This window comes from Pseudopipra pipra, chromosome 21 (genome assembly GCF_036250125.1).
Source record: "Pseudopipra pipra isolate bDixPip1 chromosome 21, bDixPip1.hap1, whole genome shotgun sequence".
NCBI lineage: Eukaryota > Metazoa > Chordata > Aves > Passeriformes > Pipridae > Pseudopipra > Pseudopipra pipra.
The window spans coordinates 11,619,490-11,635,592 of NC_087569.1; the positions used below are offsets into that span (position 1 = coordinate 11,619,490).

The 16,103-nt window shown below is 39.6% G+C and overlaps 1 protein-coding gene across 3 annotated transcripts in view; it reads left to right on the forward strand.

Annotated features, from left to right (window-relative positions):
• Positions 1 to 16,103, forward strand: part of PITPNM3 (PITPNM family member 3) — a 64,150-nt gene that overhangs the window by 24,774 nt on the left and 23,273 nt on the right. For all 3 annotated transcript variants that reach the window (XM_064678214.1, XM_064678212.1, XM_064678213.1), the window contains exons 5-9: positions 2,977 to 3,053; positions 4,847 to 5,082; positions 9,155 to 9,344; positions 12,062 to 12,181; positions 14,804 to 14,985. In XM_064678214.1, coding sequence (XP_064534284.1) covers positions 2,977 to 3,053; positions 4,847 to 5,082; positions 9,155 to 9,344; positions 12,062 to 12,181; positions 14,804 to 14,985 — 805 coding nt within the window. The remainder of the gene's footprint in view (positions 1 to 2,976; positions 3,054 to 4,846; positions 5,083 to 9,154; positions 9,345 to 12,061; positions 12,182 to 14,803; positions 14,986 to 16,103) is intronic.

Genomic DNA, 16,103 nt, shown 5'->3' on the forward strand with positions numbered 1-16,103 from the left:
TTGTACCTCATGATCTCAGAAGTTTGGGAATGATCATATGAATTCTATTCTCTTAGATTCAGGGGACTTACTTACTTTTTTGGTTGTGTATTGAACTGATGCCTTTCATGGCTGCTTTGGGGTCTTGAATCACTGTCCAAGCTCTTCCTTTCACCTTGCTCTCCTCTCGTGCTGATCTTGAGATCTGATGTACTCCACATGAGGAGACTGTTTAAGCCATGAGTTATTCAGGCGAGGCTGTAGACACACAGCTTGCTTGGTGCCTAAGTCACTGGTGAATGCTTATATGTGTGTGTATAAATACATACTTACGTAGCAATTCCGGTGGCAATTTGAGTCTAAAACAATCCCTGCCAGATACACTGGCTTGGTGGTATCTGCGTAGCAGTGTGTGTTTCTGTCTGCAGAAATACTTGATAGATCTCTTCCCTTGTCATAAATTAGTTGGCTTAGATGATAGCCACTGTTCCTGGCTGTTGACTCCTAGACTGAAAAGCAGTTTCTGTATTGGGGTTGCATTTAATTTAGGATTGTATGCTGTCATCCTTGTAGTTCAGCATCTGATAAGCAATAGGCAAGTGTTACTTTCTGGTTTTACTCACCTATTTCATGTTAATTCGTTTTGATACCACATGTTGCTAAGAGCCATTTAACTACATAGTATGGTTCGCAGTGAGCTGATACATAGTCCTGACAAAAAATGCTCAGTAGTTCCTGCTGGTTTTTTATAATGCAGACTTATGTTTTAAATGGCATCAATTGATAATCTCCCAAAAAATGGAACTTACAAATTTCATACTGTTGACGTAGCTTTTTAGTAATGAGATCAGCATTAAATCGCAGAGAGTTCCAGAAAGCAATTGCATTTAGTGGAAGCTCAGGGTTTATGGGTATATGTTGTCTCTGTTGGATTTGCTTTCTGGTATTTTGTTTTTTGTTGTGGTACCCTTTATTTTATACAAGTATTGAATGACTAATACCTTAAATCCTTGTCTGTCAGAAAGGCAAGAATAATTACCTCAATTTTAAATATGGAGAAACGTAGACACAGAGGCTAAATAAATTTCCAGTGACTCTTAAGGAATGATGTTGGTAGAACCTGCTCCTAGTGCAGAAGAGAAGAGTGTTCAGAATTTGTTTTGGACTGATTTCAGTGCTTTTAGAATAACCTGACCAGACCTTGCTTAAGCAACATTCTTGGTGAACACTGTCTTAGGGTCTGACAGACTGCCTGTAAACAAATGGAGTGAAACCACAAAGAGGATGTGAACTCCAAATGCCAAGGAAAAGTAAACTGAGTCATCTATAGCATTGTGCGGTGTATTTGTTTTCTTCTGGCACACTGGAAGAAACAGAGGAAAAGGTGTCTAGATCCCAAAAGCTGTCCGTTATCTACTTTGTATTATTATTTAGTACAATCCTCTCTCTTTAACTCCTAAAACTTGTATCTGTCATAGAGGGAGGAAGGCCTCACAATTTCTCTAGGAACAGCTAATCTTTGTGAGATGAGTGGAATTTTAGGGCTGCAACACTGCAGTCAGCTGAAATTTTAAATTACAAATTTCTGCTATTGTGATTCAGGATGGTTTCAAAGCCTTCCTCTTCCCCACATGAGAGGGAGGAGGAATTGTTACAGGGATAGAATTCGCATCTTGTCTGGAATTCCATCAGTTGACAGAAGAGTAAAGCACATTTGCCCTCCCCAGGGAACTGACCACCACAACATTCGCTAATCAAATTTCATCTTACAGCTGTTTCCCAGGTAACATGCAGCGGTAGAAAAAAATACTGCATTATGAGGAGACCAGAAAGAGCCTGTAGTGATTCTCTTCAATGACTGAAAAAACACAGTGCAAAACAGAAAAAGTGGATAGTGCTATATCAACTTCTTTTCTGTCCTTAAGCACAGAGAAGATTTGTTCAGAGGGCAAGCCTTTTCATAGCCAGTTATAGAAGTTATAGAATAGAATATTTTCAAGTGGAAGGAACCTGCAATGATCTTGTCCAACTGCCTGACCACTTCACAGCTGACCAAAAGTAAAGGCATATTATTAAGATTATGGTCTAAAAGCCTCTTAAACACCGACAGGTTTGGAGCATTGACACCTCTCTAGGAAACCTGTTCCAGTGTTTGACCACGCTCTCTGCAAAGAAAAACTTCCTAAGTTTTGTTTCCCGAGGCAAGACAGTGGAAAATCTCATGGTCTTAAAGCTGATAGCAGGAGTGTTCCACTGCTTAGAGCAGGCTGCTGCCCAGCCAGTCTGCCCAAAGAGCAGACAGGTGGGCTTTTTGGTCTGTTTGGTCATGTTCTGAAGTCAAGGCAGAGACTTTCATTGTTGTTTCATTTTCATTGTTGTGTTTATAATTGAGGACTTGCAGGCGTGATCCTGTTGTGAAGTGGTATTAGCAAAGAAATGTGTTTCTCTGCAATATCACTTCCTATTTTTCAGGTTACAGGACTTTTTGAGGAGAAATTGTCTTTTGCTCTATGGTCTGTTACTTCTATTTTGCATCATGGTAATGGAGCACTGCAGTTACTTAATCGAGTTGCCTAGGTAGTCACAGAGGTTTGTGGAAGAACTGCATCCTGAAAGTCTTTGGAGAACTTTAAAGGCTTAATTCACTTGCCTATATATAGGAGTTTAGTGATATTTAAGACATATCAGAGTACCTAAGATACCTGTATGGGATGAGCAGAACCTCAGGTGACCTCTTCTACTGCTGCTTCAGGAAGACACAGATCAACAGCAGCTGTACTGGTACTACATACCTCTATATAAGGACCTGAATCCTGTTCTGAATGTTGCTGTTAAGAATAGAAGAGCCTCTAATATTGTGTATTTTTCTGTTTGTCCACAGGATTTCCTGTGAACTGAACTTTCTCTTGAAATTAGAAATGTGCCTTACACATAGTTGTCTGTAAAAGATGTGGTAGACAAATATTTATATGACCAGTATGCCTCTTTTCCTTTCAGGTGAATTATATAGAGCCTCTTTAAGAAAACAAAGGTTCCCTGCACAAGGTAGTGTTGAAATACACGAGGACAATGAGGTAAGATTATTTCCTAAAACAAGCTGTGATTTCTAAAGAGAAGACATGTGGAAATACTCTAATATTGTATTATGGAATTATAAACTCATTGATGGCTTAGTGTGTCTTTCCCTTGTTCGGTAGGTGCACATGCATCACTGAAAATCATCACAAGCTTTTTAGACACTGGAAATACTTAACTTAGGTGGAAATATGACCCAGTTCTCTGAAGAGAAATTGTTATATCTGCTTAGTACTTGAGTGGAAGTGCAGGTTTTTTGAAGCAGATTCAGCAACACTCATGAAATTGATAATAACACAATTGTCTTTTTTTAGAAGCAGGAAAGAATCTAAACAAGTTGTGGTCCTTCCAACAAACTGATTAAGGTCCTCTGTCCACACATAGGACAGGTAATGGAAATGTCCACTTTTACGTTTTTGAAGAATTCCACTCCTACTGAAAATTATGACAGTCGTTGATTGATTTCAATCCAGTTGATTAGCCCTTGAGCCCCTTGTCTTAGTCATGACTGAGCTACTGCTGAGAGGCAAATTAATTTCATTCCATTTGAGCCTTCCTATGAAAGATACCAGTTAAATCCAGCTGAGAGACCCATTTCGAAGTTTTCAGTTCCACCAACCCATCAGCAGTGCTGCTTATTTACAAGCAGGCATTGGTTGTGGAAGGAACTACTCTTACCTTTTAATGGGAACTAAATTGCTCTTCTGAATAACTGGAATGGAACCATATGGAGAGGGATGGAATAACTTACAATTCTTTCATTTTCAACCATATCTCTGTCACCATTATACAAGTGCTAAAGTTACCAATTTCTCTTCATTCCAGAACTTAAGAATAAAGTGTCCAGAACATTGCCTGATTCTCAGTGAATCACCCAATCTAGCAATTAACAGTCCTTAGACAAGTACAAGACATATTGCTGTTTTTTTAGTTGTGTGTTTGTATTTGGTCAGGAACTAGAAGTCTTCAGGAATCGTGTGATCCAAAGTGAAAAGAAAATGGTAGTCAAGATTTAAAACCAAAAAGTCTAATCTTTTAATATATTACTCAGTTCTTTGAATGCACATAACTCTCAGGGGATAAAGAGGAAAAAAAATGTGGAGTTGTGAGACATTCAAAATGCTTTTCCAGTCTTAAGTAGAAAATATCTTGTTTATTCTGTGAAGCTGGTTATTGTCTGTGCATATTCACATGTTCATAAATTTATTGGTGAGTTTTATGGATATAAGCAATGATAAATTTTTTTACTTTTCCAGTAAGTGTCTGGGTAAATTACCCCCATCTTTCGTTTTAATAAGAAGCTGCAGTCTCAAGAAGCTGAGGTAGCTGTATCATCTGCTTCTGCTGGATGTTTTCACTGGCAGAGAAATTTGGCTTTTTAGAACCTTTGATGATTTGAATGAGAACCCTGCCAGTAAACAAAGAATCGTTCAGGACACCTAGACAGATGATTGCTTAGACTGCCTGTGGAGGTTGAAATTCTTCTCCGGTCTCAGAGTATTTAAAGTAGCTTTTGATGTACGCAAAGCTGTTTTAATCTTTGATCTGAAACCTACATCTGTGCTGCAGGGTTTTTTTGTCAGAGCGTAGTGGGCTCTACATGGGTCAGACATACTTGAATTAAATGGAACGTGGGGCATGCACACACACCCCCCTTCCAGTGAAGGCAAATATCACAAAATGATCACAGTGGGGGTGGGAGAAAAAAAATCACTGCTAATGTTGACACCAGGTATACCAACAATGTCCATAAAAATGCGTCCTCCCTTTTTATTCCCTGTTTTTCTCACAGGAAGGAGTTCAACACCAGAACTGCAAAACTCATGTGTTAATTTTGATCCTACATGGAGGGAACATCTTAGACACTGGAGGTGGGGACCACAGCAGCAAGCTGGCAGACATCAACACCTTCAGTTCTGTGTTTGAGAAGGTTACCCGAGCCCATTTCCCTGCCTCTTTGGGCCATATCCTAATGAGACTTGTTCCCTGCCCAGCAATCTGTTCAGCAGCTTTCTCTCTTGTTTCCAAGTAAGTTGATTTAAATTTTCCTGATGTTTGGCTTTGCATTGTGGTTTTGAATGGCTTTCTGTGACCTATCTTTTTCATAATGAGGTGTTGCAAGTCCTTCTTAATCTTTTGCTGATTACAAGACTTGGAATGATTTTTCATCCTTTTCTAAGTGGATGAATTTGTTTTAAAAACCACTTATTGCTGGATGTATCCATTTCAGTAGCTGCTCTTCCTACATGCTTTTTCAGTCTTGGAATTCAGTCACTGAATGAGAGAACGTTTTCAGGTAACATTTCTTTCCTTAGAGATATTTTCCTTGACATAAATGCTTTCAATGGCATGATAGAGAAGGAAGAAAGAAACACATACTCTTGGACTGCTTCAGCTCTTCTACAAGTGCAGACCAGAATTAACTGGTGAACTCTGGTGAGGGGAGGAGACAAACAGATTTTTCTGATTTCTGTTTTTCTAAGCAGAAAGAAACTTCCCTTTGTTTTGTCTGGGACTTCCCAGGCAAAACACAGTCCAAAAAACTGCTTTTACAGTCTTTTTTGTTGCAGTATAGTGCCTAGGGTTACATTTGAAGCTCATGTAGAGCAGAAAACCCTGCAGAAGAGTTGAGGAGGTCTACAACCCTGTTTTGGGCCATAAGATCCTGGAATGGTGACGCCTGCTGTCCAGATGTCAGACTTAGATGGGAGAGGTGGAGAACACATTAAAGTTCTGAAATACTAGCTGGACTTAAAACTGTGACAGGCATATAGGAGGAAGAGGTGCCAGGATGCAGACCAGACTGGCGGAAGTTGTGCCTGACTGTTTGCATCAAGGGGGAGGGAATACACAGAAACAACCAGGAAAGAAGTGTGTGCATGTCCAAGGTGCTGCCCTGTAAAGCAAGAGAAATTATAGAAGAGGAGGTGAAACATCAAAGAGTGTTTGGAAGATCACCCTTGCCCATTTGGGCCATTGTTTAACAAACTTTTTTTCCTCTTTACCCCTTGAGAGTTACATGCCCTGAAAGAACTCAGTGTCCCTTTGTTATGCCGTAGTGCGGTGCCTGCAGGTCTCAGCTGTCTGGAGGAAAAGCTGCTGGAGCAGAAGGAAGAGTGCGTGCTGGCAGCCCAAATGAACACAACTTTGACTTCCTACCTCTGTTTCTTTATTTCCTCTTGTTGCAGCACACAGTATCCAACCAGAGTTAAAAACACCATCCTGGATGTTTGAATTTCCTATAGAATCATTCTGAGCACTGGCATAACATTGATATTGCAGTGGTATGTTCTTGTGTGGAGCTGCTTGACACGTACCCATTTGGGGCTGACAGAAGGAGGGATAATTCTCTGCTCTCACATTTCTGCAGCTTCATGCCAGCAGCTTTCATAGCCAGAACTCCAGAATGCAGTTGTGGAACATAAAGTTGTGGTAAACATTCCCTTTAGCAAACTGTGGTGGAGGAAGAGTAGTTTTAATTACTGTAGTCTTTCACTGAGGGTGAGCCAGATGACTGACTAAGCAGCAATACAAGATTTCTTTTTTGTTTTGAATGTGGCCTCCGTTTTCTGAAGATGCACTGTGAGTGTGCTCCAAGGTAGTACAGCCTGGTGTTTACCTTGGCATAGGTTTTGAATTATGCTGTGCCTGTGTGCAGAGTGCCCAGGTTCAGAGGGATTCTACTGGAAGTTTTTATGTGAATATACCTATGCAGTTTTCTCTGCCTTGCAAATAGTGGCTTAAAGGAAAGGGATCTTTCAGGGCAAAATCATTCCATGTAGTAAATGTTTTGGATTGTTTAAACTGGTCTCTTCCCATCTACTCCCGTCATTTCAGTTTCCTCTGTCTCTCATATAAATCAAAAACACATTCTTTATGTAACCTGTGTAAATTTAAAATGGCTCTATCTTTGTGGCTAAGAACAAAAAGGGTTTAAAACTAAGGCACATTCTTGTTCCAGATAGATGACTTTCAAGCCATTTCTTCCGTTTTCAGGGAGAAAAATATCCCGGAGTGGATCAACTGTTATGCTTTTTATAGCATATGGTTTGATGAGCATACGTTGATTCACACCTCAGAGTAAAGCTTCTGAATTATAGAATAATCAGCCAAACTGGAGGATGATCATTGCAAATTTAGAGGGAATGGGAAGGAGAGAGAAGGAAAAAAAGGCCAAAACAAAACATGTTTAGGAAGCAAACACTTTTATGCTTTTCTTTCTTTTTTTTTTTTTTAATCCTGAAAACAGTGGAAGTAAATGCGTATTCTGGCATTCAGAAAAAGCAATAGCAAGTCTGTAGGACTGTCAGCATGGAATGCAGATAACCAAAGCATAATTGAAAAAAAATGTTGTGCGATAGTTATCCAAAGAAATGTTACCGTATGATGATTTCCCTCTCTGCTTTCTCCTGTTTGTCTCAGCTTCAGCACTGATACTCAGCATGTCCCCTCTGACAAACAACTTCATCTCTTCCATACACTCTTTCAGTGGTCTGGATGTTTCTTCCCTTTGTGTTGTGTCTACTATAACAATGGAGGTCTCTGTGGCTAAAGATTTACAATAAAATACATTGGAATTAAAAAAACCACACCCTCATTTCTAAGCCAGTTAGCGGTGATTAATTGCCTTGACAATAATTGTTCTATTTCAGTTTGGTCTATATTGCTTTAGCTATGGGGGAAAAAAACCAATAAATTGCCAGCTGTTTACTTTTCCATCAGCTCTGGTTTGTATGGTTCTCTTTTGAATATTGTTCGCATTTTATTTTTATTATGAAAACATATGCAGATATATTTTTCCATTTCAAACATTCATTTAATAAACCTTTTTTCCTCATATGTTTGTCCCTTTCCCTTTCTGAGGTGTTATCTGCCAATTTTATTAGTAAATGAAACTTTTTTTGTGGGTTTTGAAGATGCAGTTTTAATTTCTGAGAATTAGTATTCATAACTGTATATCTGCTGTGCATTTGGATGATCTAATCAGCTGGTAAAATGAACCCGTGTTAATTGACAGAGCTTGGCAGACCAGCTGAGCACAAGGACATAGAAACTATTATACTACTTTGGATGAAAAATACCAAATCACTGGAGTGCTTCAGGCAGAGGCAAGTGTGGAAGAGCCCAGTGAGGCTCGGGACATGAACACACATCAGCAAATCTTCTGTTCTTCCTCTATTACCTTGGTAATGGTCTCAAGGATGGGAGTTTTAGCAAAGACACAGACTAAATACATTTCAGGCAGCTTGCTTTTAAATATTGTGATAACCCACCAAATTCCCAAAGAAAGTGAATACAAAATACTGTTCAAGTTGCCTGCCTGTGGCTTTGGATGAACTTCGGATGTGCTAAATTATCCAAAATACTTCTGACTTTCCTTTAACCTCTAAAGGACAGTCAACTTACTGTAAGAGAATCTGGCACACACTGACGTGCCTTCCAGCTTTAGCTCTCTGTGAGTTGTCTTCTCCACTCATCAGTAAAAATCAGTCAAGACATAATCGGCAAATTTACTGAGAAACTTGCAGGGTGCACATCCAAGCTAAAGTAAAGCTGCTGTTCTTCAAATTTGAGCTTCTGTTTTTGATTGGGTCACCTCTTGTTTGCCAAGTGTTACTGCGCAAACGTTTGCTGTGATTTCAGAATGTGTGCAGCTTTCTTTCATCTTTTTGAAAAGATGGGTCACTGGGAAAAATGTCTTTATGTGCTTTTGAACAGTACACCTGATGCAGTTGTGTTCTAGGAAACAATATTCCATTGTGATGGTTGGATCCTGCTCTCTGATGTAGTAAGTTGTTATATGGGGGGAAAAAAAGGCTGAAATGTAATCATGTCATTACCATTCTAAATTATGTCTACTTGTATGTGGCACAGTAGTATCAAATAGTTTGACTACAGAAAGGCCTTCTAGTGTAATCTCATTCAACTAAAGCAGTAACTCCTTGATTTTTTTAAGCAGTTGAATTCTGTGAGAAAATGATCCTTCCTTTGTTCTCTCATTGTGAACTGCAGTAGCCCAACCCGTTTCTGTTAATTACCATTCTCTAATGCTGTGTGCTGGCTCTTGCAGTTTTCCTGATAATAACATGTCTTTCTCTAGCCTAAATCCCTACAGCTATGATGAGAGCTGTCTCAGCAGCAGTGAAGACCACATCCCACTGGCTGCCTTGCCTTTGCTGGCTGTTTCATCCCCTCAGTACCAGGATGCCGTTGCCATGGTGATCAGCAGAGCCAATCAAGTTTACAACGAGTTTCTCAAATCTACAGATGGGGCTGGTTTTAATGGACAGGTAGGACTGTTTTCTCTTACATCGAATGAAAATTCCTTCAGAGCAAGGCTGTTTTCTTTTTAAGCCATTGTATTGAGAGGTTTGAGTTATGTGTGTGAGATAATTCTGCAAATATGATGAATGAAAGTTAGCATGGGATCATCTATTCAAAATACCTTCTCAGTGCCCAGCACAAGAAAGACACTTCTGGAATCCTGTGCACTATCTAACGTGGACTTACACAGCCGGTAGAAGATTATATACCTTTTCCCACAAGCATTTTGACCCCTAAGCTCTTACTAAGTATTGCTACGGCGTGGTAGGTGGGGTATGCTGAGCAGTGAGCAAGCATGGCAGCCCAAGACAGATGATAATCTGTGTTAATGAGTTCTTCGCACATCTGCTATAGCTGATGAAAAAATTGGGGGACCTTTAAGATCATAAGAAGTCCAACATTTAACTATTGTTACTTCTTTTTTTGCCTCCATCACAGTAGTAATAAAAAAAAAATTCACAGTAGAGAAACATGGAAGACAAATACTCAGTTGCCAGCAGCATTGCATATTTCCTGTATAACTCTGAGGGAAGTCATGCAGTTTTTCTGTTGCAACCCACGCACCAGTGAAGTCACCCAGAGGTTTCTTCTGACTGACACGTCAGTTGCTGTTCCTGCTTCGCCATCTTTAGACTACAAAAAAGTACTTTCCTGCTTCACGTAGGAATATGATATTGATACTCTGTGTAAATTACTGAAATTATTTTGCAGTGGGGCCATCTACATAGCCAGAAATGTGCACTTAAGTGCAGTGATCTTCACACTACAGAAAAAGAAAGAAAATACATTTAATATATAGAGTACAGTGTAACCTTTGAAGAAAAGCATGTGTCTTATTACACAAACAAATTCTTTTCCATAGCAGTAATAAGATTATGCTGTGACATATCAGTATTTTTAGACTAAAATTTGGTTTGAAGCCAGTTCTACCATGCATAGGAAACTGTTCTTGTTGGAAGCATAAAAACAGCCCAACTACAGTGATAAAACATTATGAAAGGTGTAATTATGTAAAGAAGAATTATACCAGTTACAGAATAATATGAAAACAATTTTCTCAATAGAAATTTAGTGTTATGGTTTTTTTCTTTGACAAAGCCACAAAGAAGCCTCCTTGGTGTGTTTTATGAATCAGATATATTACTTCATGTGGAAGAGTGTGCTTGATCTCTGTATGCTCCACAGAATTTTCACCATCAACAATTACCAGCACTGTTGAAACGGAAGTGACTTCTCTGCTCTCTACAGTGCTTTGCTTTTCTCCTTAGATAGAAATTTCAACTCTGCCTCCAAATAAGTCCTGTACTTATCAAATATATATCATATATCCTGACACCCACCCTGTGTGTGTCTTTCATGTCATATTTTGGTCTCTTCTGTCTATTTATGTAGCAAGTTCATTAGAGCAGAGATTTCCTTTTTGGTTTTATTCAGTATCTGGAACAAGTTAACTCCATTACCTTAATGCCAATAATAGTAAGGATTAGAAATGCCTTGTTAAATTGAAGAAGTTATTACCAATTCCCTACAAAATGTGGTGTTAATTTTATTAAGGTTACTTGTGTCATATGATTTTCAGTTCTTTGTGGACTTCATTGTGCAGCATAGGAATTTGAAAATCAGAGAGTAAATTAGCATACTGTTCAATTATATACAACTTTAGAATCAGAAATGTCTTAGGATAGATGTTACTTTAGTTTATTTTGATATTTTATTTTTCAAAATGTTTTTTATAATTTTAATTGAGTACAAGAGATGTACTCAATTCAGGAAGAGTGCCACATGGAGATGCACTGAGATAAGTTTGAGGTTTTTCCCTACCTGCATCTTGAAGAACTTGCTTTTCTTAACATCTTCACTTGGAAGAAAGCGTGCACAACATCCTGTATCCAAAACTTACAGTTTTGTGTTGTAGCCAAGCTGAATTAAGGTTAGAAGTGAGTTAAGGAAACTAATAGGAGCTGGGAATAACAGACTAGACGATGGCTTCAGTTCGAGAATTGGAGAGAGGGGCTTTGCTGGAGCCTGGTGTCAAGCTAGTGCTCATGCTCAGACACAGACAGGGGGGGACAGGGAGCAAGAATCATCTCCTGTGGGTTGGGGAGGTGTTCAGTGGAATTAGGGAAGGTTCTAGTGTGCCATAAAATTATTCCAACTATTGGATTCCCTATTTTAGTAGTCTATACTTTTTTAATTGCCAGGTCCATACTTTGAAGGTAGCTTCTACGTGTATATTAAATGGGAAGCAAGAGTGAATCTCTTTGCTTAATACCTGATTTTAAAGTTCCGTTCCGTTGTCCTGACAGGAGAGTACCAGTCTGTCATCCCTCTATGATTCTGAAGGAAATGTTAAGTGACTGGAAATCTTTGTGTCACCAGTCATCTGGTGATACGAACTTTTTGAGCTGGAATCTGGCTACAAGTAGCTGTAAGAGTTCTAATCCATCTGGTAGAACTCTTGCTGGTCAAAATAGTCCCTGGACAGATATTCTTGGCATAGGGGATATTTCTGGAGATAAAAGGAAGTGGAAGAAAGTGGCTACACAATTTTAGCTGCAATAGGAACCAAGGGTGTAAAAACCAGTAATGAGGGTGTGAAGTAAGACAGGAACTCCTCTGCAGTGCTGTGATGCTTTTTGTTTCTTCTAAAACACTTGCTACATGTCTCTTTCTGTTTTCTCAGGTGTGTCTCATAGGTGACTGCATTGGAGGAATTTTGGGCTTTGATGCCATCTGCTATAATTCTAATACAGCTGATGAGAGTCGAAACAGTAGCAGGAGAGGAAGCATCAGCAGCATCCAGGTGAAGAGAAAAAATCCACACGGCTGAAATCCTATAGATTGATACCCTAGAGAAAATTAATTCCATATAAGACAGAGAAAAATTAAGGATTTGGTAAATTACCATGATAGAATGGGATTTTGTTCATGTATCAAAAATTTGCAGTTGTCAGCTTCAATTTTATGATATCGGAAATCAGTAGTGAAGGCTTTATCTGTAAACCTTTAAAATAGGGTTACCAAGTGCCCTTTATAGTATCCCTAACTGTAGATGCAAACATGTCCTGTCTCAGTAATCTCTGTTAGGCTCCTATTTTTTGTCAAAATATATTTTTTTTAATTTTTTTTTAATTTGTTCACGTATGGTCTGGAATTCATTATGCTAGTACCTGGGGGTAGTCTAGCATTAAGATGTGTTACAAATAAGTTTTAGTGAGTGGTAAAAGAATGCCTCTTTCTTCATAAGGAATGCAAGTCACCTGAGGATCTGTGAATGGACCACTGAGTGTCTATACCAGTGCTGCATTTGCAGAGAAGGGAGGAGTAATCCTACCTGTCATCCAGGAAAGATTTTATGATAGTAAAAGCAGAGGTTTTTAATTTGATGCTAGCACGTAAACTTAATTATTGTGTTTGACACTTAAGAAAGAAAACTGAAGTTCAGTAGATCTTATGTACTTCAGGCTCAAGTGCATATGGAGAGTGGGTGTGGTGAATTAGAGCTGACACTGTGTGAGGTGCCCATACTCTGTTCTTTGGCTTTGTGACTGTGGCAAAATTGTTTCATCTCTTGAGTTACCTCTCCTCAAAAATGGCCTCAATGACACTGACCTGCTTGGTTCAGTTGAGAACTATATGTGGTGTAAGTACTCTCGAGCAAAAGACATTGTCTAAATTTTTCCAGGAAGGAGAATTACTTACCATTAATAACATGGCTCTTGGGAATAAGACTAATTATTCACTTCTCACAGAAGGCAGAAGATCCTCTTGGCTGTTGAAGACTATAGGTGGAACTGTGTGGAAAGGTTCACCTCATAGCTCATGTGTCCTATGAACTTGTTCTTTCTGCAGCTGGAGAGAAACAGATTCAATTAGCATGTTTTCCATAGTCTGTCTGCATGTCTTTGGCCAAGCCAGTTGATCTATTATGCCCCAGCCCTCATCTGTTTGACTTTGTGCACTTTCTCCTCTATTTTGTCTAGTTGGAGTTGATACTTTTTGCAAGTTGCTTAAAAGTACTGAGCATGACAATGTATTTGGATTTGGGGTATTTGAGGTTATGGATTGTAAAGTGTTCCAATGACACTTCAACGGTATAGTGCATAATGCTGTGTCCAGGAAGACAGGAGCAGGGAGCAGTGGTAGAGAAAATGTAAATGAGTGTTGGGAGAGAGATGTATGCAAGAAGGAAAAGAAAAACTTTGAATCCCGCTTTCTTGTACAATGCCTAGCCAATTTCCCAGTGATGTTCTCTAGGTTCATCTCACAGAGATCTAGTCCCTTGTCCTTTTAAAACTACTTATTCTTCCCTCAATGAATTTGTCTGTGCCTGCCCCTCCACTTTCTCTCATGAGGAAGTTGTAGACTGCGATAAGATCTCCCCCTAGTCCCCTGTTCTCCAGACTAAGTGACCTCAGCTACTCCTTGGCTTCCCCTCAAGGCCTTCACCATCTTCATTGCCTTCCTTTGGACACTCTCTAATGGCTCAATATCTTTCTTATATTGTGATGACCAAAACTGCCCCAATATTGCAGGTGAGGCTGCCCCAGGTCCGAGCAGAGCAGGACAATCCCCTCGCTGGCCTGGCCGGCGATGCTGGACCTGATGCCCCCCAGGACACGGTTGGCCCTCTTGGCTACCGGGGCACTGCTGACTCATATTCCCCTTGCCATCGACCAGGACCCCCAGATTTCTTCCCACGGGGCTGTTCTCCAGCCTCTTGTTCCCCAGGCTGTATGCACAGTCGTTATAAAGAACCAGATCTTGCTATGCCTTGTGCACAGAGATCTCACGCATGGGTGGGGGGGTTCAGTCCAGTGACATTTGTTTTGAAAAGCATCATTTGCACGGGCTGCTGAAATGGATGCAGGAATAAAAGTCTAGAAGTAATAGGGATATATCAGGGAGGATGCTGGTGCAAGCTGCAGAAGTGCTGGAGGAAATGAACAATAAAGAAATAAATAACCTTGAAGATATGGTGGCACTGGTCTCTTGCATCCTGCAGAAGCTGACATTCTTAAAAAATCAGATCCCACATCCATGGAACATGATGAACAAGACCATTAATGTTGTAGTGGGCATTTTGTGCACTTAGGTAAGACCCCTTCTGATTACCTTATGATATTTATAGTTCTCTAAGAGTGATGAAGTCATGAAGGATAAAGCTTTTTGTTACTCCTCCTTTCTGCCCCTCGTGCCCCCGCCCCCCCAATTCCTGATTCTCCTTCCAGCTTTTAGGCTATGCATCTTACAATGAAATTTAGTCTTCATCTCTTTCCTTCTACCGCAAAGAGGAAGTCTAACCCTTTCCACCCTTTCTTGAATAAAGTGAGGTCAAATGTATAAATGCAGCCATTTCATATAAGCTCTGTCGTATTTTGGTGTCTTACCTAAATCTTCCTTTTGCTCTGTTCATTTTCTGAAGGATAATCCCCTCTTAGCAGAGGACTCCAGTCTGGGTGACAGCAAACACCTGAGCAAAAGCAATATTGACATCTCGGGAATCATGGAGGATGAGGAGCCAAGGCAGCCGTTGCCTCGGAAACAAAGTGACTCCTCCACCTATGACTGTGATGCTATAGCCCAGCATCATGCACTCCTGTCTAGGTAACTGGTGTTCAATGACTGAGTAAAAGAAACAGCCTTGCCATTGAATGGAGCCTGTCAGCACCAGAGCACAGAGTCATTGTTGCTGTTTGTGGTGTGTTTCTGGACGTTTGCTTGAAGTCCTTGTCTACCCCTCAGAAAAACCCCATGAATTTAGTGGATGTAGTATGAACTTACTCACACGTGGAATGTTTTTTATTTAATCTTTATTCAGTTGCGAGAGTTTTGAATATGCAAAAATGAATGCACAAAGCTCTATTTCTTCAGTGCAGCCCACTCAAATCAAGATGGAGGAATACTTTATAAGTGTAAATTTCTGTTACCTCTTTCTGTCTAAAGATCCCTCTGAATTCATTTTCAGGATTTTTATTATTCTATAAAGCGTGAGATTTATAGAATTGCTTTAGGTGCTCTTTAGGTGGTCTATGAACTATTCAGATCAACTTTAAAACAACAACAAAAAAACCCTGCATAAACATTTGGCTTAAATGAGGAGGTTGGGGGAGGAGAGTTAACTTAATTAGCTTTCCGTGATCTTAAGAAACCTTTGAAATACAGATTTGATGGGAACATAAGCATTTCCTTTGTCTTGTTGTTTCTGCCTGTTCTAAGATGTTTGGGTTTTTTTTAATCTGAATTATTTGGGCTTTTGCTTCCTCTATCCATCATCTTAGTTCCTTTATTTCATTGTGAGTCTTACTGTGTATTGAGTTTCAGTCCTGCTAGAGTTGACTATAGTACAGACTTCCTACTGTGCTTTATTTCAAGCCAGGCAGTTTTCTTAGTAGCAGCTTAAGGTAATTTTATATTATTGCTTTGACTGAATGCCCTTTGCTTTGTTTTTATTGACTATTCTGCTTTCATTTTCAAACCTTACATTTTCTGGGTATCCTTGTGTTGTAAAGTGTTTTCCCTCTGAGGCACAGTGGTGGTTTTTCGCTTGTCTATGGCTGAAAACATGAAGTTTTTTGGTCAGTCACTTTTAGGTTCTTGTATAGAAGTACTGTGTTATATTTAAAGCACAATGTTGACTTGTATAAAGCACTTTGGACTTGAAGAATAATAGGATAATGGAAGGACAAAGATAACAGTTTTCTTCCAAACCTTTCATTTCCTCC